At 55.3% G+C, this 25,730-nt stretch overlaps 1 protein-coding gene across 1 annotated transcript; it reads right to left on the reverse strand.

Annotated features, from left to right (window-relative positions):
* Positions 1-6,789: 6,789 nt before the first annotated feature.
* Positions 6,790-23,588, reverse strand: LOC119090367 (protein krasavietz). The gene is made up of 11 exons (XM_037213167.1): positions 23,474-23,588; positions 21,298-21,366; positions 16,834-17,010; positions 15,537-15,646; positions 14,992-15,174; positions 11,080-11,201; positions 10,322-10,424; positions 9,587-9,727; positions 8,423-8,645; positions 8,033-8,164; positions 6,790-7,195 (listed from the first exon to the last, which is right to left on the reverse strand). The coding sequence occupies exons 2-11, from the start codon at positions 21,356-21,358 to the stop codon at positions 7,170-7,172; spliced, it is 1,278 nt and encodes a 425-aa protein (XP_037069062.1). The 5' UTR covers positions 21,359-21,366; positions 23,474-23,588; the 3' UTR covers positions 6,790-7,169.
* Positions 23,589-25,730: the final 2,142 nt, after the last annotated feature.

Consider the following 25,730-nt stretch of genomic DNA (forward strand, 5'->3'; position numbering starts at 1 on the left):
CGCAAAGTACGCGGGGCGGCAGATGCTTAAACATATCGTTATGCACAGTGTCCGCGCCTTCTGACACTCTGCGAAGCTTGGCAATCGCCGATTCCAACTCGACCGGGGTGAGAGTCATTATATGAATGTAATTCGCTCGTCTAGAAGCCTGCTGTAGATTGCTCACATCACGTTCTATGCCGCAAAACTGTGGGTTTGTGATACCACCTACGGTGCGTTGGGCCAACACCCGGACAACCTCGTTCACAACCTCCAACGGGCACGTCACAGCCTGGCCGTTAACACACAGCACCGGCAGAGCCATGGATGAAAACGGAGCCGAAATATGCTTGATCCAAGCCCAAACCTGCGATGCCGGCGTAAACCGGGTTAGCGTGCTTACATACGCGCGCCAGGGAGCACTCTTCGCTTCTTTTACCGTGCAACGAGCAAAAGCTCTCACCTTTTAAAATGCTATTAGGTTTTCCACACTGCTCCTTGCGTAAAACGCTCGAAACGCACGCTTGCGTGACCAAATGGCGCTCCGGCACCCCTCTGTCCACCATGGGACAGGGGTGCGTCGGGGAGCGACAGAAGTGCGTGGGATGCACTTGTTGGCACACTCTAAAACACTGAATACAATACTCGATAGAGGGCGGCGCCCTCGCAGGTTAGACAAAAATGATGCCTCAAGCCGAGTCTCGAACTCGCACCAGTCGGCCTTAATGATGAGGATCGGGGTTTTAGGGCGTGCCGACTTCTGAGGTCACTTGGCACCCGTAACAGTTAAGTGGCTACCGAGGTGTATAAATGGCTGTAAATTCTACGCTTGTCAAAATTAAAAACAGTTGTCCGGTGCCAAGAGGCGGTAATTGTCACCAATAAGGTCAGAAAAGGTAAGACCTGAGGCATCTCGTCCGAAGTAAAGTTCCCGCTCTTCGTTGAACTGTGGGCAAGAGTGAATAACGTGGCGAACCGTAAGTAGCGCGTCACAACGAGGACATTGAAGTCTTTCTCCATCGCACAAAAGGTAGCTAAGTGTTGCGTGCGTGTGGCCAATTTGTAGCCTGCTGAGTATTACTTCTTCGCGTCTCGACTTATGTGAGCTCTACGACCACGGATGCAGCTGTGACTCGATCACCTTTAACTTATTGCTAACCATGACGTCCCAGCAACGTCGCCCCTTCCCCTTCACATAGGTCACGATGGCAGGATAAAAGTTCCTTGCCGGCAAGGGTGAAGAACGGGTGCAAGGTGCATGCGCTGCCCGTTTTGCAGCCGCGTCAGCCCACTCGTTCCCTGCGAGACCTACATGACTCGGCTTCCAACATAGGACGACAGTTTTACCTGTGGGACCTAGCGCTGTCAGGTGAACTAAAATATCTTGGATAATCGGACAAGTTGAGCTATAGGCGGTCAGGACCAGCAGGCCGATCAAAGAGTCAGATAAATTCATGTGTGACTTGTTCTCATCAACTCCGGTGAGGCATAGGGCATTACTAATTGCAACGAGCTCGGACGTGTACACGGAGGCGTGTTTCGGTAAAGAAAATGACCAAGTGGCTTGGCCATTTACAAATGCAGCACCAACGCCCATCTCCGTTTTGGACCCGTATGTGTCCCGTTTTGGACCCGTATGTGTGTGACATCTCCGTATGTGTGGCTTGACATTCTATGCACGACCCGATGTGCTCCAGAGCCTTCGATCTCAAGTCACCTGGGATCGCTCACTGTTTGCTGATGCATGAGAGGAGTACTTCCACTTTTGGTGAGATTAGCTCCCATTGAGGTACTAATACGGGACGCGACCTTGACACACCATGCAAACTAATATCGCTTTCCCGGAACAGTTTCTTCATCTGTACACCAAATGGAATAGCGTACGGCCTTTCGCCACTTTGGAACATGCTTTCAACATTACGCGACAAAATTGCTGTGAGTCGCATGGTTTGGAAATTGAACCAGGTTGCAAAAGTACCGCATGCCAAGTATTTCCCTTCCAAGTGCAAACGCTGGTTAATTTCCTTCCACCGCAACTCTGGTAACTGGTGACGTCCTGAACGCTACCGTCACGGTGCGTAATGCGCCATGATGCACGGTGTCTAATAAAATTTGCAGGAACCCAGCGCGCGGTCATGAATAAAACATGCATAGTCAAGTTTCGAACTCATGAGTGAGCGGTATAGAATTAAGTGTTCTCCTGTCCGCTGCATAACATGTTCAAGACCCGCACTTTAATATGAACAATGCCTTAAAACAGTTGCCACGTAGGGCTTTCAGATGTGACTTATACGTCAAACGGTTATCAAACTGCAGACCCAAGAGGCGGGTACTGGATTGGTTCGGAGTGGTCTGGCCGCACGGCATTCAAGCCATGGGGGGGGGGGGGGGCATGGACGAGGGCGTCCGGAAAAGTGCATAGCGGCTGTTTTCAAAGTTGAGAAACGTAGTCCGTTTAGAACACTTCTTCTTTCCAGGCTGGAGGATGAAAGGTCAGTCGGCGTCTTACAAATTCAAATGGCCTTACACTCAATGTTCCACCTCACGTAAATCGGATCCACGCAGGAAAGTGGTCACTTACCATCGGGTCATCACCAGCACTCCACTCAAGGCACTGAGCCAGCTGGGGACTGGAGAGGCTTAAGTCTAACGCCGTTGTCTGACCGGATGACATTGTGAAATGTGTGAGCTGTGTTTAAAGTGTATGGTGAAGCACCATGAATAAAATTCGCACACAGCCTTCCACGAGTGTTTGTGGCGTCACATCCCCACGCGGTATGACGTGCATTGAAATCACCCAGCAGAAAAAGCGGTGGAGGGAGTCCAGACAGGAAATATCGGATGTGCACCGACGGAAAGGCGATACGCGGCGAAAGGTAAAGTGAACAAACAGCGATGTGACAGTGATGGAGAAAAAGCCGCGCGGCCACGGCCTGAAGCGCGGACCATGGAGTGTGCCGCCATGTGCAATGCTCCGCGTCAGCGCGGCGTTGCGAAACATCGCATGTCCTTTCAAAGACCAGCAATGCTGAGGCGGTAGTTTCGTCGCTTGCAGCGCTACGGCTGCAGGACAGCGTTTAGTGATTATAGCCTGGAGGTCGAGGGTATTCGCCCTGATCCGTCTATAATTCCACAGTACAAAGGCCTGTAAAGGGGGCGTATTTAAAGACGGATAGGAGTCCAAAAAACTAAAAACGGATGCGTCTTAAAATAACTGGACTACGCTAGTTGCAGGAGTAGACGTTGCATGCTGGGGGCTACGTCCTAGCTCTGCAGGACCATGCCCCACTGTGGGAGGTGTCCTGGGACTCCCTCCGTCAGATGGAGACGGGGGACCGGCCGGGGTATGCTTTACGCCATCGTCCCCAGGCCGGAGTGGCGGTGGGGGAGGGCCCATCAGTGGGCCTCTACCAGACTCTGGGGACCAGCGACAGCCTCCACCGGCATTCCGGGCGATGGAGTAGTGCTGCGAGGGACGGACTCCTTGCCCGCCCCGGACAAACGGTTGGCGGCCTTGGCCGTTCTTGTTCGGCAAATCGCGCCCGCTTGGCATCGCGCACGCGCCCGTCCGCCTCGTGGCGCTCCAACGTGTCTAGCGCCCGTCCACACGCATTAACCAGCGGCGTCAGAGGCGACGAAGGTAGCGCCGTGCCCGAAACGGGAGAAGGGGGCAGCGGCTTGTCCGACGTGGGTGACGACGGAGGCCACGGACCACGGCCACGCTGGACCACCGTCCACCCCTCCTCTCCCGAAGGTGCCAGCGGAGCAGGTGATGTCGTCAGGGTGGCCGCTGCCGAGCGGGCCGGCGGTGGGCTGGAAACCAGGGTCTCCGGCCGGGCGGCAGCCGCCTGCCCCGCCGGCACCACTGGACCTCAGGAGTGAAATGAGCTGAACAGCTGACATCTCGACAATGGTAGTGTGCTGTGGTACTGAGCGTTTGGCTTGATCCGCATAGGACGTTCTAGAGTGACTAGCCTCATACAGCTGTCGTGCCTCGCAAAAGAGATGTTTTTAGCAGCTTTTGGAAAAACGATTTCTTTCTCTTTCGTGAATGTCGGACAGTTCCGGTCACAGGTCGCGTGAGGTGCCTGACCAGCCCCACAGTTTACACACCCTGGCCGCACAGCGTCACATTGGCTCCCTTCATGCTCGAACGACGCACACGCACAGCCCGCAGGCTGGTCTGTTCCGGTAGTGTGGTTTCGTGTGCCCGAAGCGCTGACACTGAAAGTAGTGCGCAGGGTTGGGCACGTACACCCGTACCTTGACGGCAGCATGGCCGACGCAGATGTCAGAAAGTAAGTCTGGCCGGTCGAACGTCATAATTATGTCATTGGTGGGTATCTGGCCGCCACTCCCAACCTTCATCCGGCGCGCTGCGGTAACTCCAAACACTCTCAACTCCTGGACAATCTCTTCCTCACTGACATCCCAAAGATCATAGCCGTTAATGATGCCTCGAGAAAAAAAAATATTTGGTTTGGTATGGGGTTACGGCCATCGGCACGCTCACGTCTCGCTTTTGACCCCAGGTCGTGATGGAATATACAAACTCAATGGCTGTCATAGCCCGTGTTGCGGCGGCACCGTTGTAGAACCTAACATCTGTCGCACCGTCCCGCAACTTGTCGCAGCGGATCACGTCACCAAACCTGTCCCACCCGTTTCGGTGCTGGAACGGCCAGAGATGACAAACTTCTCATCACTTCGAAATACAAGGATCCGTGGGGCAGGTGGACCTGGTTCCACTCCGTGCCCCGAACTCATCGCAATCCGTCCCCCTTTTGGAGAGCGGGTTTTTGGGGGGTTTGAAGAAGCCATATAGTGGTTTTAGTTTCGGCACCGGGGCTCGCCACCCACCTCGGAGCCCAACTGAGCAGTCCAACGCCCCTACGGAAGGTGGTCAACGCCGCCAGGGCTACCCCGGTGCTATACGGGGCGAACGACGCCTCCCACACGGCCAGGTGTGACCGGAAAGACCGCTCCCTGTCCAGACCGTGGCTCAGCGCTGCCGCCCCTTGCCACCTCAAGCCGCTGCGCACGGCCAGGCACCCCGAGCGGAAACCCGCACGGAGTACCCAGCCGCAGCGTGATTGACAAGCCGCTAGACCCGTGTGGGGCCCCATGGACCTCCCGCGCCCCCGGATATCCTGGCCAAGGTGGAGTTGCAACGCGCCGTGACTGACCCGCACGAGCGCCCCTCGGCCACCAGGATCCGATCAACCCGGGGACGCGGCGGCCCCAATAAAATGAGGATGAGGAATGGTGAGAGGGCCGGATGAGGGAATGCAGGCGATGGGAATGGAGCGGGCGGGACAAGGAACAGGAGCTCACGTGCCGGCGGGGTCGCTAGGCCCTGAACAGTTTGCGCAGCCCACCCGTTGCCGGGGCTGGGACATGAGGGGCGCTAGCCCCCTACACCGACCGAAGCCGGTGCCACTGCGGCGCCCATCATTTACGAATGATCCTGCATTTTCACCTCAAGACAGGTTTGCCAACAATCATCCACGCCAAAACTGCGCAGCGGTAATTTAGGCCCCATTGCCCAAACACGAGCAGTGCGTCGGCTCAAACGCCCCAAAACCGATGACTGCAGCCAGCGTGAAGCCAACGAACCGCTGACCACGCGCGGCCTCCGGATGGGCCGTGGAACGTCTGCAGAGTTTGCAACAGGCTCAGCCGACAGCCGTGCTATGGTTCACAAGTGGTCCTGCGCAAATTGGCCCATTGCCGCGCCTAGGCCGCCGCCGCCCGTTTTGCCTACACGGCCGCCTGCGAGCTGTTTGTGCGCCGTTCAGGCTCATCCCGCCGACTCCTGGTGCGCGCGCGCGGCACGTCCGTCGGCCCCCATCCGACATTCAGAGGGGCGCGCTGACTCAGCGGCGCTGCGTTATTCAGCGAACGTCGGCCAGGTATTCCCGGACGGGGCGCCGGTATTCTGGGAGCCGCTCCAGCTGCGGTGTCAGCGGGACCGAAGGTCGCTGCTCAGCGACCACCGTCCGCGACGGAGACCTGCTGGTGGTGGACATCACATGACCCGTCACCCGCCGCAGGACATCAGGCTTGTGGCCCCGCGTGGTGAGCATTTGTAGCCATCTGGAGGTCGGAGGGTGAATTATAAGTGCTGAAGGCGGTCGGCCGTTGCATCGGCGCGTCCCGTCCGCTTAGCTTGCGATGTACATCAGCTGCTGCCTGACCTGTGTTCAGAGCGACAGGACTAAGGAACGGTTAGTAGTGGATGTAATACGCAGTCCGTCCGCCTGAGACGCAAGCTCTCGTCTTGACCCTCGCCACATCCGGGGCCGCGCCGCCGCCCTCTGGCCGCCGCCCGCTGGCCGCCGGCCGGTCCGCTCCTGCTGACGCCGAGCCGTTCACCGGAGCGGCGGACCAGGGCGGAGCGCGCCGCCACCCTCTGGCCGCCGGCCGGTCCACTCCTGCCGACGCCGGGTCGTTCACCGGAGCGGCAGACCAGGGCGGAGCGCGCCGCCACCCTCTGGCCGCCGGCCGGTCCGCTCCTGCTGACGCCGAGCCGTTCACCGGAGCGGCGGACCAGGGCGGAGCGCGCCGCCACCCTCTGGCCGCCGGCCGGTCCACTCCTGCCGACGCCGGGTCGTTCACCGGAGCGGCAGACCAGGGCGGAGCGCGCCGCCACCCTCTGGCCGCCGGCCGGTCCGCTCCTGCTGACGCCAAGCCGTTCACCGGAGCGGCAGACCAGGGCGGAGCGCGCCCCGCCGTCGGACCAAGGCCGGCAGCAGACCGCGGTGCAGTCCACGCCCGGCTCTGGAAGTTCCCAACCCAACAGACACGACACAGCTCCGCTCACCGTCCTGTATTCCACCGCCCAGAGACACACAGACGTCAATTTGGGGGGCTGGGTGCGACCGGCGGCCGCGGCCGGCACGCCCGCACAGCCCATACTGTCCCGCCGCCAGTATAAAAATACAAATCATAGAGCGGGCGACGAGCTGACCGGGCACGGCCGGGTCCGGGCGTGGCGGCCCGACCCCGGCCGCCCCTGGAACGCAAAGGTGGGGCGCAGCCGGGCGGCGCGCGACGACCGGCACAAATTTGATCAGACGCGATTGGCGCGCGGGGCGGCCGCCGCCTGAGGGAGCGGAGGGGGAGGGGAGGGCAGGGGAGGGGGAGGGGCGGGGCGGTTGTACAGGGCGGCGAGAGCGGCGCTCGCTCCTCTAGTCGTCCTCCTCTTCATCTGAGTCTGCAACACGGGGGAGGGCGCCCGTCAGTTTACATCGGTGGGGGCTATACACGTCTTACGCACGGCCATCGCGCCACCACAGCTTGGAGCACCTACTGCAGTGGGCGAGTGACGCCAGACCAGGCACCGTGGAACGCGGTGTGACCTCAGGCCCACGCATGGGTGCCTGTTCCATGTGCGGCGCGGCCCAGCTGGCGGCGGCGTGCGTCACCCTCGCTGACGTGCGGCTCGGCGCGCCGTTCGACTGGATCAAATAACCGACCAGGCGAGGCTGACGGACCATAAAGCTCACGCGACAAAAATAAACCCGTAAAAACCGACCTTCCTCGAGAACACACGACGTCAGCTTTAAGCTATGGTTATGACAAAGTCTCACAAACTGCGAATAGCTTAGTGCTATTCCGGGCTCGCTGTTGATATTTTACATTTCATACACGAAAGTTTATGTCCGGGAATGTCTCCGCAAGAAGTTTACAGCATCAAGACAGACGGTAAAACTTAAAGATTAATGCTATGACGATATTGCATCCTACCTCGGTGTAATATCTACCTCGGTGCATCACGCTTACACCTGAGTCGCTTCATCCACTACATGAACAGTGACTTACGAAACAAAACCTACACATACTTTACAGATGACACTTTCCACACCACACCAACTCACCACTGCACCCAACCACTCGGAGGCCCTTACAGCTCGTGAGTCCACCCAGCTGCTGCAATCCCCAGCCTCAGTGCAGGCGCCTGCGGGCCCTGCCGCCCCAAGCTGGAGGGACTCGCCTCGAGGGCCTCCCGCCCCGAGTGCTCGCGCTGCGCCCCCTCCCCTCCCCCACTCACCCTCCTCTTCGGCGTTCTTGAGCCAGTCGATGAAGCCCTTCATCTGCTCCAGGAACACCGTCTTGCCCTTGGCCTTGCCCTCCTGCGTGTCCTGGTACCAGCGCAAGATGACCTCCTCGTGCAGCACATCCGCTGCGGACAACAGCCGATGTTAACGTCGACTGCCACTCTCCGTAAGATCTACTGCAGGCGGTTCTGACTTGAAGCATGCTGCATTACATCGCATATAGAATGCTGCAGCCTAATGAGGCTCACATTCAATGTCCTTGCAAGAAAAAAAAACACCAAAGAGCCTAATCCGTTCCAATGCATTGACCACGCCAGGTAATAACAGAAACAGCTCCTCACGGGAGCTCGCCGGCGTGTCCGCCCCGCGGCAGCGTCGCTCACCCTTGTAGAAGAGGATGATGATCTTGCTGAACGTCTTCATGAGGTTCATGTTTTCATAGCAGTACTCCTGGGCGCGCAGGATAAGCGTCATCTGGGCGCGCGACGAGCTCTCCGTGTACTGCTTCAGCAGCGGGATGTACTCGCGCAGGTGGCGGATGGCCTGGTCCACCACCAGCTCCTCCTTCTTGTTCCACTCCACCACCGACATGACGGTCGGCCACACCTGCCGAGGGCGGGGCGGCCGGTCGTCACACGCCGCGTTCCGCCGCACAGATCATACGGCAGATCGACGCGGACACGTGGCGGCGCGGCGCGGCAGCACACGTAACGGGGCGTGGCCGGGGACCGAGTCTCTAGAGGATAAAGGAGCTTGGTTTAAAAAAGGGGCTGATTGAAAAAACGCATATCGCTTTACACCACATCATGGAGTGTCAGCGACCGCAAGGGACTTCCTAGGTCCTTCGCTCAAAGGCCATGACGCAACCGTCCTCTACATGGAAGCCGACCGCCGCAGCGTGCGTAGGGGAGCGACCCGCGACGACAGACATGACAGGACGCGGCGGGGAGCGGTGCGTCGGCCGGCACCGGGGGCGGAGAGGGCCGACAGACCTCAGCGGGGAGCGCGGCACCGGCCACAGGCGGGCAGAGACCAGCACCGGGGGCGGAGAGGCCGGCGACAGACCTCAGCGGGGAGCGCGGCACCGCGGCACCGGCCACAGGCGGGCAGAGACCAGCACCGGGGGCGGAGAGGCCGGCCACACACCTCAGCGGGGAGCGCGGCACCGGCCACAGGCGGGCAGACCAGCACCGGGGGCGGAGAGGCCGGCCACAGACCTCAGCGGGAGGGCGGCACCGCGGCACCGGCCACAGGCGGGCAGAGACCAGCACCGGGGGCGGAGAGGCCGGCCACACACCTCAGCGGGGAGCGCGGCACCGGCCACAGGCGGGCAGACCAGCACCGGGGGCGGAGAGGCCGGCCACAGACCTCAGCGGGAGGGCGGCACCGCGGCACCGGCCACAGGCGGGCAGAGACCAGCACCGGGGGCGGAGAGGCCGGCCACACACCTCAGCGGGGAGCGCGGCACCGCGGCACCGGCCGCAGGCGGGCAGAGGCCGGCGCCGGCGCCACTACTGGCAGCGGGCGCCCGGCCAGCCAGCACTTACGATGGTGATCACCTCCGGGTCTCCCAGCTGCAGCTTGGAGGTCAGCTCCTTGACCTGGGTGATAACGGACTCGCGCGGCTCGTCGTTGTTCAGCATCTCGGCCAGCTTCGTCTGCAGGTCCTTCCGCGCCTCTTTGCTGGCCTGGAACCGGCGTCACCAGCTAGTCAAAGCCCGGCCACTGTTGCTTCAAACATGCCTCACGTACACCGCAGGCCACCACAACTTTAGCTGAGAGTATTGGCCCTCGACGCGGCACGCCAATCACGTACTCATCAACATCACCGCTCCTCGAGCGCAACGATCGCAGGAACGACGCGAACCGTAATCAGTGAGCACGGGATACACAACTGCTCCTTCTGGAACGTCACAGCTTCCAAAACACGGATACGGAAAGGCAGGCACGATTTCGAAATCATCCCGTAGGGCGCGCAGAAGATCAGCATAATCTGATGCTGTCAGAATTATGGCTCTCCGATGGTACAGCACGCACGCACACTTCGTTGAGTGTTAATTTGCTGCTCTTTGACCCCCCCCCCCCCCTCTGACATCTGACCCGTAAGACCGATCTGTCCAACCCGAGGAGCCCGGAGGCTGGGTTGAACGTCACCCGGTTCAATGCTGATTGATTGATCTCGGGCAAGAAGCGGAGCAACAGACAGTGAACCCTGAGTAATACCGACATTTCCACCACCTTAAGAGGCCGAATATCAAAACACTGCAGGGATAGACACCCACCTGCTGTTTCTGGAAGTTGACGATCTCGGAGAGGCCCTTCTCCTTGTAGAAATCGGTAAAGAACGCCTCCGTCTGCTTGTTGGCCGGCAGAAACTCCATCAGGCTGGCGGGGGCGGGGGGGGGGGGGGAAGGGCACAGGTTGTCAGTTGACGGCCGGCGGCCAACATGTCGCGGGGCGCCAGGATACGCCGAGCGAGCGGGGGAGGGCGCCATCGACTGAGCTCTCCGGCTGGGTCGGCACCAGGTACGGCCATTCCGAGCGCGAAGCGGAGCTCGCGGGGCGCCAGGACATGACGTCAGCAATGCCGGGCTAAGTTCGCCCGCTGTGGCAGATCAGATGAGGCGCCAAACGACCTCGGCGCACGCTGTCCACGGCTGCCAAACCGGGACCCGAATCTGGTGTCGGCTAGGAAGCCCTCTCCGCCTCCCCCACCGGCCGACACCACCACTGAGGTAGTGCGGGCCACCTCCTGACCAGTGTCACACGACGCGCGCAGAGTCCGCTCACAATCGTGATGAGCACGAGGGCGCTAACTGTTCCTGACACCATGACTTAACAGGCGTTTTTCGTCAGAGCTACGCCACCGCGCTCCAGCCCGCCGGCCGGGAGCACAGGGACGCCAGCAGGTGCCCCCGCCGGCAGGGACGCTGCACATATACACACACACGCACGCGCGCGCGCCCGCGCGCACACGCACACGCAAACACGCAAACACACCCACACCCCCGCACACCCCCACACGCACACAGAGACTCACCGGTGTTCCAGGGCACCTTTCTTCAGCGCGGCCTTGAGCGACGGCATGTCCTTGGCCTTGAGCCATGTGACGAAGAACTCGACGATGAAGTTGGCGGCGACCATGTCCTTGACCAGGTGTTCCTGCGCAACACAGTCAGCGACTGACATGTCCGTGCCCAGACAGCACAGGTCCGGCCGGTCACAGGGCTCGTCCTGACCAACAATGGCAGTGGAAAGATAACCGCACGTAGGTCGCCACGTGTTCAGTCATTTGGGCGTCACGGAGACCGGCAGTTTTGTCATGCGACTTCACGCGTGCCATGGGGTCCACCGATTGTTGTTCCGACTTGCGCTCAGGGCTGACCAATCAGCATCCAGCCGGATAGCGGTCAACCCAGCGTCTAGGCGCCCCAGGCAAGGCAAGGCGGGCGGCAGATCAGGTGGCAGGGGTTCGGGATCAAAGAGCCAAGCATCAGCAGCCAAGGCAGCACGATGGACGACGGAGGCGGAGAAGGCGGAGGAGACCAAGGTCCGATCGTCGGATGGTGCGATGGCGCCCTGACCATTGGCCTCCCCGGCACCCCGCTAGGTGAATGTCGCCACGCTGCAACCTATCATCGGCCAAGATCATTCACAAACGCTGACAAAGAATTGCATTTAGCCTTTGGACGATGACTATAAAGGTCTTGGGCAGGAAAATTACATTAAAAAGACGAGCGTCGACACCTGATCCCCTAAAACACGAGGATGCGTTTCACTTTAACAAGTGGATTGAGATCCTACCACATATTTCATCGGGCGTGCGCTCCACTCCACTACATGTCCGGACCAGCGCATCTGTTCAAGTTTACACGCATCCAAATATATAAGCCTAACGGTGCAACGAGGCCGTCTGAAGTGAGACGGTTCAGCCGCTGCCCTGCTGAGCTCCCCGGAGCAGAACAACACGTACACTGCCTCCGGCGCGGAGCAGAGCGCAGCTCCAAACAGTGTCAAGGCAAGCGGCGACGACGGAAGTGCATGTGTACAACCCAAAACACTGCTGGCTTCAGTGTCCCTCTTCATCTACTAACGACGGAAGTGCATATGTACAACTCAGAAGATCCCCTAACACTGCTGGCTTCAGTGTCCGTCTTCATCTACCAACGACGGAACTGCGTGCGTATAACCCAAAACACTGCTGGCTTCAGTGTCCCTCTTCATCTACTAACTACGGAAGTGCATGTGTACAACTCAGAAGATCCCCAACACTGCTGGCTTCAGTGTCCGTCTTCATCTACCAACGATGGAAGTGCATGTGTACAACCCAGAAAATCCCGTAACACTGCTGGCTTCAGTGTCTCTCTTGATCTACCAACGACGGAAGTGCACGTGTACAACTCAGAAGATACCCTCACACTGCTGGCTTCAGTGCCCGTCTTCATCTACCAACGACGGAAGTGCATGTGTACAACCCAGAAGCTCCCCTAATACTGCTGGCTTCAATGTCCGTCTTCATCCACCAACGACGGAAGTGCATGTGTACAACCGAGAAGCTCCCCTAACACCGCTGGCTTGTGTTCGTTTTCATCTACAAACGACGGAAGTGCATGCGTACAACCGAGAAGATCCCCTAACACTGCTGGCTTCAGTGTCCGTCTTCATCTACCAACGACGGAAGTGCATGCGTACAACCCAGAAGATCCCCTAACACTGCTGGCTTCAGTGTCCGTCCTCATCTATCAACGACGGAATTGCATCTGCACAACCCAGGAGATTCCGTAACACTGCTGGCTTCAGTGTACGTTTCCATTTACCAACTCCTAATTTTTTGGATACAACAGCATCCGCTCAATTTAAAACGGAAGTATGGTTATCACCCAAGACAGAATTGGGAAAGAAAAGCCAGACAGAGACTGGAAACCAAAAAGCTAAAAAGGCACCGGCCTTCTGTCAAAGAACATGCGGTTTTCCACCGCACCATGGTCCAACAAACCTGATGGTTTATGCTAATACGCGACACGACTACACTGAAAAGCACACGGCTCTTCATACATTAACGCCACGAGCAATGGGCGATGCCTGAAGCCTTGCATGTCGGCAGCGGTCGCCGCACGCAAGAGTGGCCGCGCGATATCTATGGTCTGACACGCACCCCAGCCGAACGAAAGCACTCGGGTGGTGCCAGACGTCGCCAGTCCCCCCCCCCCCCCCCCCCCCCCCTCACCTCTGCCCACCACCCTCCCACACGGCTCCCAGCAGCGGCCGACACACCGGGCGTCGAAACCCCTCCTCGAGTTCCGGTCGCCGTCAACAGCGGCGGCCCCCCTACCGGCCCCCACTTAGGTAATGTAGTTGGCGCGAGGCCGAGCGCGGGGAGCGCGACAGGCCAGATACGTTACGGCGCCCCGGGCACGGCACGTCAATACGGCGCGGGGAGTACCCAGCTGCGGACGAGGCCGGCTCGAGACGGCCCGTGTCAGCCCTGTCCGCCGGCCGATCGCCGCCACCATCCGCCACACTTCGGCACAGGGAACTCCCGTAGTTTTGCGCCGGGACGACTCTCCGTCCCCATTAAGCACCCAAAGGCTGATAACTTGTTCCAGCGTTTCGCATGGAATAGAAGTCAGCCTTGATAACTGTGTGCCGCGGCGATTTTTCTGCCTTCTTAAGGACTTTAAGAATAAGCTGCCGTTCAGTCACTTTCGCCGCATTTGCCGCAACTGACTGTATCATTCTTTTTAGGCGAACTCTGCTTGATGAGATATTTATCAGCCTGCTAATATAATGCATCCGGTCATGGTCTAAAATTCTCGGAGGCAGATCATGATCATCATTGATCCTTTCATCGTTGATCTCATGCAACTGGTCATGACCTGAAAATCTCTAAGGCAAAAACTGATGATCATTGATCCTTCCATCTCTGATCATTTCACTCCTTGCTTTTGGTGTTGGCCGCGCTCAAGATCATTCCAGGTGACTTCCGAGCATTGCGAATAATTATCCTTGATAACGGCTCCGCTGGGCCCAGTCTATGTGCCCCGCAAAAGGCCCGGTCACGCATGTCCACAGCGGGCCGACAGATCCCGGCACGCACCTAACCAGGCTTGTGGAGCCCCGGACGACCGTTACGGCCACGGTAACGGCGCAGTAGCATCTGCTGGCACCTAAGGCCTCATCACAATTGAAGCACGTTGCAAACCATTGGCAGCGGACGCATACAAGTTCGGTGGGCGGCGAAGGACACGAGGGTCGATTTTATAGCTCCGGGTTTACCGCCAGTTACCAGCCAACCATCCGCCGACCATCACCAACAGGGCGGCCTGGCAGTCCCCAGCCGACGCAGAGCGAGCCGTCCTCTGCACCTGCTCACGCCGACGTCGCGGCCGCCTTCTCGAGCGGCTCGGCTCTGTCCGCGGCACGTGCGCCGGCGCCGCCGCCCGTCCGGAGCCTCACGCTGCGCCACCGTTCGTCACGGCCGATCAGCGTCGGCCGGCGGCGCGCAGCCATACGCGAACTCGGTCGCACCAATCCCACCGCGCAACAAAGGGGCCCGCCGGCCGCGCCTCCGCCAGGATTCCGCGCGCGGCAATAAAGCGGCGGCGGCCGCCTCCGCCGAGGCGGGCCGATGCAGACGTGAACAATCTCGGCCTTCTTTGGTCGGCAAAAACAGCGAAATCCAGATTGTGCGAGGCGACGAGGAGGCAATAAATAGCAATTAGGCGGCGGCCGGCTGGCCGCGGCGTCAGCCATGCAGCGACGGCCTGGCTCATTGGACAAACCGGCGACATGCCACGGCGACAGCAATATGCCGCCCACGGCTCTGCCGTCCGCCATCCGGCCCCGCCAACAGAGCAGTCACGCGCCGGCGCGCCGCGTCTCGCGCCATGCCGACTCCCGGCGCCACCGACGCCGCCTCCGCCGCATGGAGCAGAGCGGGGCGCGCGCTCACCTTGAGCATGAGCTGGAGCACGCTGGGTGGCAGGTGTCCGTCCGCGATCCAGAGTACCATCATGCGAGCCAGCCGGGTGCGGTTCTCGTCGCTGAAGCCGTGCACGAACGACATAATCTTGCCGATCTCCTCCTTGAACATCTTCTCCAGATACTTGTAGCGACGGATCAGCTTAGTGAATACCTGGCGGGTGGGCGGCCGCGGTCAGGGCAGGCCCGGCACGACCGGGTGGCGCGGGGCCGCAGCGCAGGTGAGAGCTCCCCCGTCCGGTGACAGCTCAGGGAGTCCTGTTGGGACTTGCGTCACCCCGTCAGGACGCAGCGACACCGCAGTGCTGGTGACGTAAACAGCCCCGGAGCACCCGCACGGGAATGGCATCGCTACTAAAAACACACAAACTCTCTCAGCGGCACGGAGACGGCCATGCGGCCACACCCCGCCACTGGCCTGACAGTCCGGCAAACACGTCCAGCCCCAGTCCCCCGCCAGCCGTCGGCCGCGTGTCGGCCGGGCGCCGCCGCACAAGATCACCATGTCGCTCTCACCTGGGCCCACTTGGAGAGCGAGGCGAGGTCGCTGTCCGACTGGAAGACGCACGTGTCGGTCTTGTACGGCTTGCCTTCCTCCGCCTCCTCCAGCACGGAGCCGCCGGGAGCTGAGGGCCGCAGGCGGCGTCAGGCGCACACACACGCACACACACGTACACACGGCGTCGCCCCAGCCCCTCAAGGTCAGTCCGTGCGGCGACCCGTGCGGTGTCCCGCATCGGGCCGCTCCCACCCCACACGGCATCGTCCTGCGTCCTCTCCCGGCACCCCCCGACCGCTGCTCCCATAGATCGTCGCGCTGGAGGCGTCACCAGCCACCCGCCGCCGCCCGTCGCCGCCGGTACGAGTGGCAGCTGGCTATGCAAACACCAGGCGTGCGGGAGATGATTGAGATGGACCCGTGCTCGCCGCCAGCACGGCAGCGTGCTCCTGTCACCATACCCCATAGCTGTTCAGATAGAACAGCGACTCTATTTGAGCGGGTCATGCCAACGGACGCCACGCCGGCGACCCAGTTCCGTTCTTGGCCAGGTGAAACGCCCAAGTGGATGATGGCCGTGTGGTGCGTACATTGTAATGGACCACCGCGCTCGGATATTTGACGCGCGCATTAATACTGGTCATAAAGAATGGCCCCATTACTGAGAAAGCGTGGGAACTTGGGCCCCGCAGCTATCCATCTGAAGTATATGATCGTAACATTAATATACCCATATCAAAATGAACGTCGTTGGCACACCTAGTTCTGCGTGTGAAGCTTCGAACGGAGTCCCTCGAATGGAGCGCGTAAGTCCAATTGCTGATCGCGTGCACCGTAATACAGCTAATGAGCCTTAGCTGCGAGCGTCTATTACCACGCGCCCCACCGACTAATATAGAAATCGCAATGTCTCTTGAGTACGACTATAGCTCACCTACGTCACAGTATACATCAGCAGCGTGGGCCGAAAACGTTCCCGGCTGCACACTTGTCGGAGCGATGCGACCAATAACATGCTACAGACAGGCAGCACGTCAAAAAGCGGGCCGCCATCGGCGACACGGCCGAGCGCCGCACACAATCAATATCAAGACCAGCCAGCGGCCGTGCCTCCGGCTGCTCTGCCCGCTTCCTCGGAGCCAGGTGCCCGGTGCGCCTGCATGCCAGGAATTCAATCTCAGCTTTGTATCCCCTCACGTAGCAATTTGCCAGCACGGCAACGCTACTACGCTGTCAACAGCCGGCGGGTAATTAGCCGGGCCGGCGGCGTGCACAGCGAGCATTCGACGGCGCCGCCCGACTGGGCCCGCTCACCGAGGATGCCACCGGCGATGAGCACGTCGAACAGCGTCTCGCCATAGTGCTTGTAGTCGAGCTTGTTCCCGGCCGTGTCCAGGTACTTGCTGAGCGCGTCTAGGTCCGCGCCGGCTTCGGCGAAGCCACGCAGGATGCTGTCGCGGAAGGCCACGGGATCGTGCTTAACCTTCTCATCTGGGGGAGGGCCAGCGAGCGCACGTTAGACAGCGGCCGCGGAGAGGGGGACCACATGGGCCGCCAGCCAAGCCAGCACGTGCCACAGGCCAGCTGCCGCTCGCATATCAGCTGCACGAGCCAGGTTACGCTCGCGTATCAGCTGCACGAGCGAGGCTACGCTCGCATACCAGCTGCACGAGTGAGGTTACGCTCGCATACCGGCTGCGCGAGCGAGGCTACGTTCGCATACCAGCTGCACGAGCGAAGCTACGCTCGCATATCAGCTGCACGTGTGAGGTTACGCTCGGATGCCAACTCCACCAGCGTCTATGTGCACAAGTTCCCTTCTCAGGACTGTACTAATATGAACGTCATTTATACCCAACCAAAGCGCACATTGTCCACAGTACAGCCATTTCTTGTTGTTGTTGATTGGGGTTTTGGGGCGCGCCGACTACTAAGGTCATTTTGCGCCCTGTGCAGCCATTTCTCTCACATCAGTTTGAGAACACCAAGGTCATTTACAGCGTACAAACAAGCTCAGAGCATGACAGCAGCTTGAGCCGCGACTCGCGCCTGTGTGAGCACGAACTGAGTCGATCTGACCCATTCACAGTACGTTGGCTTGACTTGACTCGACTCTGACTCCCATCAGCACAGCACTAATGCCAATTCCGACCCAGGGATAGGCCGGTTCAGAAATCAACTTAGACAAAGTCAACAATCTATTTTGGCAACATCTGTTTGGGAGATAGCCATTGTGTTATAGTAAGCCTGCGTTGTGTATCGGTTCTGACGATGTGGCTAAATACGTACTGTTAAAATCTCCTCAACGCTGAATAACTTTCGGACCACTTATATGCACTTCTCCTGCGCTTGCAGGCCACTCACGGGTAATGCTCCTAATAAGCCTGACTTGCCACTGAGGCCGTTGATCCCACCTTGACCCAAGAGAACTCGGGTGTCGGCTTAAACCCTGCACGGAGTCTAGCACACGTCTGCTTACCAGCGGATGTCCCCCTCCCTCCTAAAAAATCGACAGCAAAAATGAAAAGTCACTAAAACTAAAGATGTGAAACGGTTCCAACTCGTAAATCGACATAGCTTGAGCCGCCGCCCGATGCAGTCCTACGCCATGCGGTAAAGACGCCACGGCGCACTCCAGTAATGTTCGGTCAGTTCCACACTGACTCAATAGCTGTTGATTTCCGTCTTGATTCAGACTATGCCCCAAGTCATACACAAGTCTGCTTGGCAGTCTACCCCCCCCCCCCCCCCACACCCAAAAGACAACAATAAAAAGGCAGCATCACTGACTCCGAAATCACGAAATCAAGAGTACTGCCCTATCCAGGCTTTATTTACGACCGCCGCCAGCGTTCTACCAACCAATAACGCCCGTAATGGTTTCAAAACACGAGGTGACTACCCAGCCACGCCCGCGCTGCGGTGGGGCTCCGCACGAGGTGACTACCCAGCCGCGCCCACGCTGCGGTGGAGCTCCGCACGAGGGTGACTAGCCAGCCGCGCCCGCGCTGCGGTGGGGCTCCGCACGAGGTGGACTACCCAGCCGCGCCCACGCTGCGGTGGAGCTCTGCACGAGGGTGACTAGCCAGCCGCGCCCACGCTGCGGTGGAGCTCCGCACGAGGTGACTAGCCAGCCGCGCCCACGCTGCGGTGGAGCTCCGCACGAGGTGACTGACTAGCCAGCCGCGCCCACGCTGCGGTGGAGCTCCGCACGAGGTGACTAGCCAGCCGCGTCCGCGATGCGGTGGAGCTCTGCACGAGGTAACTAGCCAGCCGCGCCCACGCTGCGGTGGAGCTCTGCACGAGGTGACTAGCCAGCCGCGCCCGCGCTGCGGTAAAGCTCCGCACAAGGTGACTGACTAGCCAGCCGCGCCCGCGCTGCGGTGGAGCTCCGCAGTTCTGGGAACTCATCACGGACGCAGGCGTGGGGAAGGCGTTAGCTGGCGCCGCCGCTGTGTGATTGGCTGATGACCCACAGGGTGATGCAAGCCCCGTGACCGTCATAGACCAATGCTTTCAGAATATCAATCAAAGGCAGTGCATCACCAGCACAACGCCCTCGCGCGGTGTGCATACATCCCACAACCACTTCCAGCAAAATGCAGACCGCCGCCAAATCACTGGAACTCGTACACTGCTAACGCCTGAAAGGACTAGTGTGAGGTTAAAGAGACTCCAGGCCGACGCGAAGTCGATGCCCTATCATTCATCGGACTCGGTTACCAGGGTGAAGCTGCAACATCGACCCGCCTTTCGCGGCTTTGATCCATTACGCCTTCAGTGAGCTCTGGCGATAGTACGGTGAACACTCCCATTTAAAGAGGGCGAACCCTTAATGCCGAAATTTAATTGTGTCGGTCACTTAATAAAGTACGAGCATCAGCTCTAGGCTGCACAGCATTTACCTCACACAACTTTCCGATCGCTCAGACTGTTCTTTTAAAATGGTAATTTTCGTGCGATTGTTCCATCGGATTACCTACGCATAGTTATCACAGCTTGCCTTGCCAAAAACCTTCTGGTTTTATCGCATTTGACTTAAACACTGCCCAGAGCCAAGCACAAGTCTGCTTACCAATCGGCGCCGTATGGTCTCCTGGATCGGACAATGCAGAACGAAACGTCAACAAAACCAACGGTGATGACGATACTGATGGTGATGGTAATTTGAGTTTTGGGCAACCAACTATTAAGTAGACGGTTTCCTAAAATCGTACACCGTCTTTGCGCGGTGCACACACATCCCACACCCACCAATGCGGTTAATGCAGCTAATTGCACTAATCAATAGCTAAAACAGCAGTGCCAGATTTGTACCATCAAACACATCTTCCTAAATCCGTTTTTGATCATTCACTTGCATCTGATCCCTTGTTTTCCCTTCAAATGGCCTCTTACGTGAAATAATTATATCAGACCACCTGCACACTGCTATGACAAAGACTGATGAGAATTTGGGCTTTGGGGCACACTGACTACATTGGTCACATGGTGCCCAGACAAAGATCGTGCCTCTACAAAATTGATCAGTATTATAAAAGCTTCAGTGTTAACTAATTACAACTGGCTGGGCAGCAACAGCACCAACAAACACAACTAAAATCAAATGAAGAGGCTCATGGTCTTTTCGTGAACTGGGTGTCTTGATACCAATGCCCAGGAAATTGTTGCTTCTCTACTTTCAACTGTATGCTACAAGGCCAATATGTTCTCTCCATGCTGCATGACAGGACATACTCAGACCTAACAAGGCATCACTTGGACATGAAAGGATATAAGGAATGAACTGTCAGGAACCACACATCAATTTTCTAAAGATTTGGTCACTTTCCTCATAAACGATGCTTCTTTGCATACTGGGTGAGAAAATGAACAAACTCCTTCCATCTTTGTGATCAGATGCATAGGAATTATGATGCACAGATGCACCTTTGCCTGACAATCTTTATCACCCATAGAAGAAGCCTTGGAGCCATGATCCAGATGTGCACTGTCCCACAATCCAGTAACATGGTCCTTCAAATAACACCCATACATCTGAAAGCCAGGGCTCAAAGCCTATGCACATGCCTGCTGCATCTGCAAGTGGTGTGTTGCCAAATTACCATTCACTCCCCACCTTGGAAAAATGATGCTAAATGCAGTTTGCAGCAGAAACCATTAGCTGCCCAGCTGTGGTGATGATTCACAAGGCATGGTGCACAACAAAATGTCATCAGCAACAGAACATACCTGGCTTGACACAGACCAGGTTTGTAGACTATGATGGGAAGAACACATCTCTGGCATTCTGTGCCCATAACTAGGTAACGCATGTCTGCAACCCCAAAACATTGCACCTGGTGACAGCCTCACTAAAAACAAGACTCATTCTAGCACTGGCCTGTTGCATGAATCATATCAAAGCGTGGATCTGGATGAAAATGGCTGTGTAAATCAGGCACCTGTCAGAGAGCAACTTTCTAAGCACTCATGATTCTTCAGGATGAAGACAAGGTCAATAAAGCAAAACAAGCACATTTGTTCCTTATGACTTCTACAAAGTCAAAGCAAGTACATTTGGATCTTGGCCAGCTAAAATCAACATGACAAAACAAATGCCCCCATTAAGTGAATGCACATGTCTCCATATGAGAGAAAACAGCTAATGCTGTAACATCACCTGAGTAGCAATAAGCGATTGCCACCTGATGACATGAAACAAAAAGCATTACAGACCAGTTTGTGCTGAAATAAAAAGAACTTGAAGAAGGCTTAACACACCCAAACATCTCTTACCTCTTTTTCTGGTCTTGATCCGCTGACCTTGAATCACTGGTTTCTGTACTTTAGTACTCATACAATGTCCTGTAAAAATGTGAAAACATAATGTGACAGGGTGACGTGCATGCACATATTTCTGAAGAAGATGAAATTAGATCACACCACCAGCCTTCATGTCACAAACCCTGGCAATGGTCTCTCCCAGCAGTGGACAACACAGGACCCCATTGATTGTTCTGTGCAATAAAGCTATTTCCATGGTGATTACCATATGCTATTTTCAACATCCTATCAAAAAATTAAGGGCTATATAACAGCTATGGCTTCAGTAAGACAGGAGGGGAGGGGAAGTGCCCAGGATGAAGGGCACCACAAGACAAAAATCCTTCACAGGATTCCAAGGGATCACTTTGCACTTTGTGTCTTATTCAATCTGCATTTTGTGTTTTACTTAGATTTAAGGGAATGTTTCACATTTAAAGATATTGAAGCAAGCATTATATGTGATGAAACAAGCTAACTTATAACTAATGGCATGCTTTTTAAGTGGAAAAGACTACTATAGGCAGCATACTTCTCTGTTTAGTAAACATGCTCAATGTATCATGGTTTGCTTATCACATTATACCTTGCACAACAATGAGAGCCAACTTGCAACCATTATATCTGAAAACTGTGCTCATGAATGCCTGAACAACTAATTTTTTCTTGATCTTTATCACTGCATGACTTATGGAATGGCCAGATTTGAATGACCATCTTATGAAATCATGAATGCTGAGGTGACTTTGAAATGCTCTTCCTGATATACCTTTCTCTATTGTTGCAGATGTACAGCTCAGGAACCAAAGATGTTATGAAGGACAGGATTGTGTGCAGAACTGAAAGAACTTCAAGATGGCCATTTCACTTCGAACCCAATATTAATGTGGAGCACTCCCTTCAAAAAAGCAACCAGAAGGCATAAAAAGACACAATCCTTCCTGCCAATGTACAAATTAGGATTCACTGTCTCAACTGAATGCATACTTCCTCTCTTTACCTCACTGTAGTTCATTTGTATCCCTAAAAAAGCACTGTGGCAAGTAGACTGAGACAATGAATATGAAATCATCCCTGACATGAGTCCTTTACCATTTCCAAATGCTTTCTAATTAGTTTTCAATGATGCATAAAGTAGCAAAGTATATGATGATAATTGCATTTCAAAGGGCTAGATACCACAATCTAGTTGTTTTCTTACTGCTGTTGGCATCATGTGTTACACAGGTTGTCTCATGCAGCTCCAATTTGCTAAGATAGCATGGGTTGTTTAAGATAGCATGGGTAAGCCCCCATGCTATGTTATTGCTAAGACATGGGTTATATTTTGTTTAAGACCAGGACTACCTCCTACCAGTATGCAAAAATTTTAATTTACTGTGATGGATGCCCATACCCTTTTGAAGCATTAAACTTCATGTTCATGTGCACCATACTCAGGTCAGGCCAAATTGTGGTAATTTTTCCAAATATTGCTGCACTTAAAACTTTCCAACAGCTAATTATGCCTGAACTCATCATAACAATATCATAAACCTCTGAAATGTTGGCCATCTACATTCTTATATTGTTTGTGACTATGCACCACTCTGTGTACCCAGGTTAAAGGCTTATGTACTCTAGAAATATTGCCTGTGATACCACTGCTATGCTGGACATTTCTAACACATCATTCAGCAAAATGGCCTCTCTCCACCGCTGAATGACGATTACAGGTTAACACATCAAAAATTTCTGTGCCATATAGTTCATTTTGTTACAGAACTGCTTATTCTGCCCCCAACAATTTATCAACTGTCTTTTATTGCTGGGTCAACCACGTATTGCATTATCTAATTGCACTGCCACATATTGACACCAGTCCAATTTGCACAACATTCAACAAAGCAGGTCACGTTTCACTACAATTTAACTGTGACATAAGCACATGATGTTCCCACTTTCAAAAACCAACAAAAATCAACCAGTCAAGCATGACGCGTTAGCGGGAGATATCCAAGATACAAGACAAAGCAACCGAGAACAAAAGGTGCTTGAAGTGGCGCATCGTGGTCTACGCATCCAAATCGCGCTCCGCGTCTAAACAGTAAGAACCACATCTGCCAAAGACAGAAAATGGTTTACAACCTAAAATAAAGCAGATACTTACACGAGAAGTAGCTTAAAAACAAGAAATCTCCGACTACCGACAAAGGGTAATCACCGGCAGACGGAACGGAACTGAACAAGGAATCAGCAGCGACGCAGTCAACAACGGCACAAACAGTATGGGTGCGATTTACAATACTGACGCGGGAACAGCGTGTTGGGGCATGAGGCAGCTAAATCATAAAACTGCAAAATGTGTCCTCAATCGCGGCGGTAGTACGAATGCTTCAAAGAAAAATGCGCTTGCACATGTAATATGGCCCAAAATGCGTTGGTCTATTGATTTGTGTTTCTCCTCAAGTGCCATGATTTTTCCTGGCGGTGCGAACAAACACAGTTTTTGTTATACTGGTATGTGGTGTCACCAAGGACGGCGTCAGTGGGAAAGGCGGGAACGTGTCCCCTCTTTCTTGGGATAGGAGACAGTCCCCGCCTATCTTAACAACTTTCTTGCAAAGAAAGACGCATTATTTGCAAGCATTTTCGTTCAAATGAACCGATTTTTTTCACCACAGCGAGCTTCCATATTTGTTTGTATCGAATTGCTCACGATGCAATATTATTGAGACCCATCCAAATGGCCACTAGACATCAACAATATCTCCCAAAAGTGTTCAATGCTTTCGGTCCAGAGCCTATGATTAAAGGCAGATTGAAATTGGCTGGATCACCACAAGCCTGAAAATACATGTATTTCAATTATTATTGAAAAGCATTAGTATCTCTCGAAAAGGTGACAACTGATAACCCGTGGTGCCTGCCTTTCATTTTGCCTCCGAGTGTGAAAGTTGTTTTCGTACTCTCTGGTCTAATAACTATCACGTGTTTAACGTCCCTTGCATCTTTGTGTTAGGCCTTGCACGACAGCTTTGAAGCGCAATTAGAGATAACCCAGCAATTTTGCACTTTGTTTATTATGCTCATTGCTCACCTGGAAGCGTTATTTGGCATACCATGCATGATACCGTCATCATCAAAAAGGCTACAGCCTCGCTGATTTGGAGGAATGTGTGCGGCAGTTAATTTTCATGAAGTTTACGCCTCTAAAAAATGTGGCAACATCCAATCGAAGAAAGTACATTTCTGTTTTAACGTTATCGCTATGAACAATTCGTGGCATGAACGCTTCGAACAGCTTTGGGTGATCGAACTACTATCTGAAACGAACAGCCTGAGCCAAGATCGGCCATAAGCGTCGAATGATCTATCCCTTTCAATGCTCTCCGAGCTTTCCGACAACGCGCTGCGCGAAGCTTTTGGCACCTTCCGTTTTTAGTTAGTTTTTTAGTTAACATCCCGTGTGCATATTTCAAGTTCCAATCAAAATGAATAACTGGCTGAAGTCATGCCCAAGGGAAAACTTTTCACGACAACTGCAACAAATTTAACTCGTTTAGATATGGACATTGACAGACTAAGATAACACTTTTACGTTTATGTCCTATAATGCGTTACACGCATTTGGCATGCTCACCATAAAATGACTTTTGGATTCTCAACAAAGAAATTATGCATTTCCTTCCCTCAATTCGACCCTGGCACAGTCTGACCTATTATGGTCACTGATGGCTCAAATTTTTTTTCCAGGTTAAAACGAGACATGTCCATTTCACTCCCAGTGACATATTCTGTTCGCTGGGGTTTTTTCTGTGCGATGCTCAGAAAGTGGGATCCGGTCCAACCGGCCGAGCAAAGCATAGTGAAGAACGACTGGGCCTGGGTTAATCAAAAAGATCTTCGTCGCTTTGAGATTTGACCTCTTTTCACTTCTAGTGAAACTGACCTTGATTTAAGGCAAATCACTTCTTTACTCAAACTGTCCCACAAATGGCTTCCTGTACCGTTCTCGGTCTCGTGCTCGTAGCACCTGCGTCTGCGGAGATGCCGTACCCCAGGCGCTAGGCTGGAATCCCGGACACGCTCGGGTTGAGGCATTCGCATTTTATGCAGATGAACTTATTTACTGGTTTCTGAATAACGCGCGGGAACATGTCTCATTTCTTATACTACTCAATTACAGGCTAATAGACATTTATCTCGCCGTAGAGGTCAACTGGCACTGTTATTAACTTCTTTCTGAATCTATTTTCCTGTCGTGATGTCTCATAAGTCGTTCCAAAAAAGGAAACAATTCTGAAAAATCCCGCGGTTCTTCAGTCAGCCTATCCTGATGTTAATGATCCCGGTGTGCGAATGCTTCAACCTTTGCTGGTGCAGGCAGGAGGGGGGGGGGGGGGGGGGGGGCGAGCTGCCGGTTC

This window comes from Pollicipes pollicipes, unplaced genomic scaffold (assembly GCF_011947565.3).
Source record: "Pollicipes pollicipes isolate AB1234 unplaced genomic scaffold, Ppol_2.1 Scaffold_3087;HRSCAF=3621_pilon_pilon_pilon, whole genome shotgun sequence".
Taxonomy (NCBI): domain Eukaryota; kingdom Metazoa; phylum Arthropoda; class Thecostraca; order Pollicipedomorpha; family Pollicipedidae; genus Pollicipes; species Pollicipes pollicipes.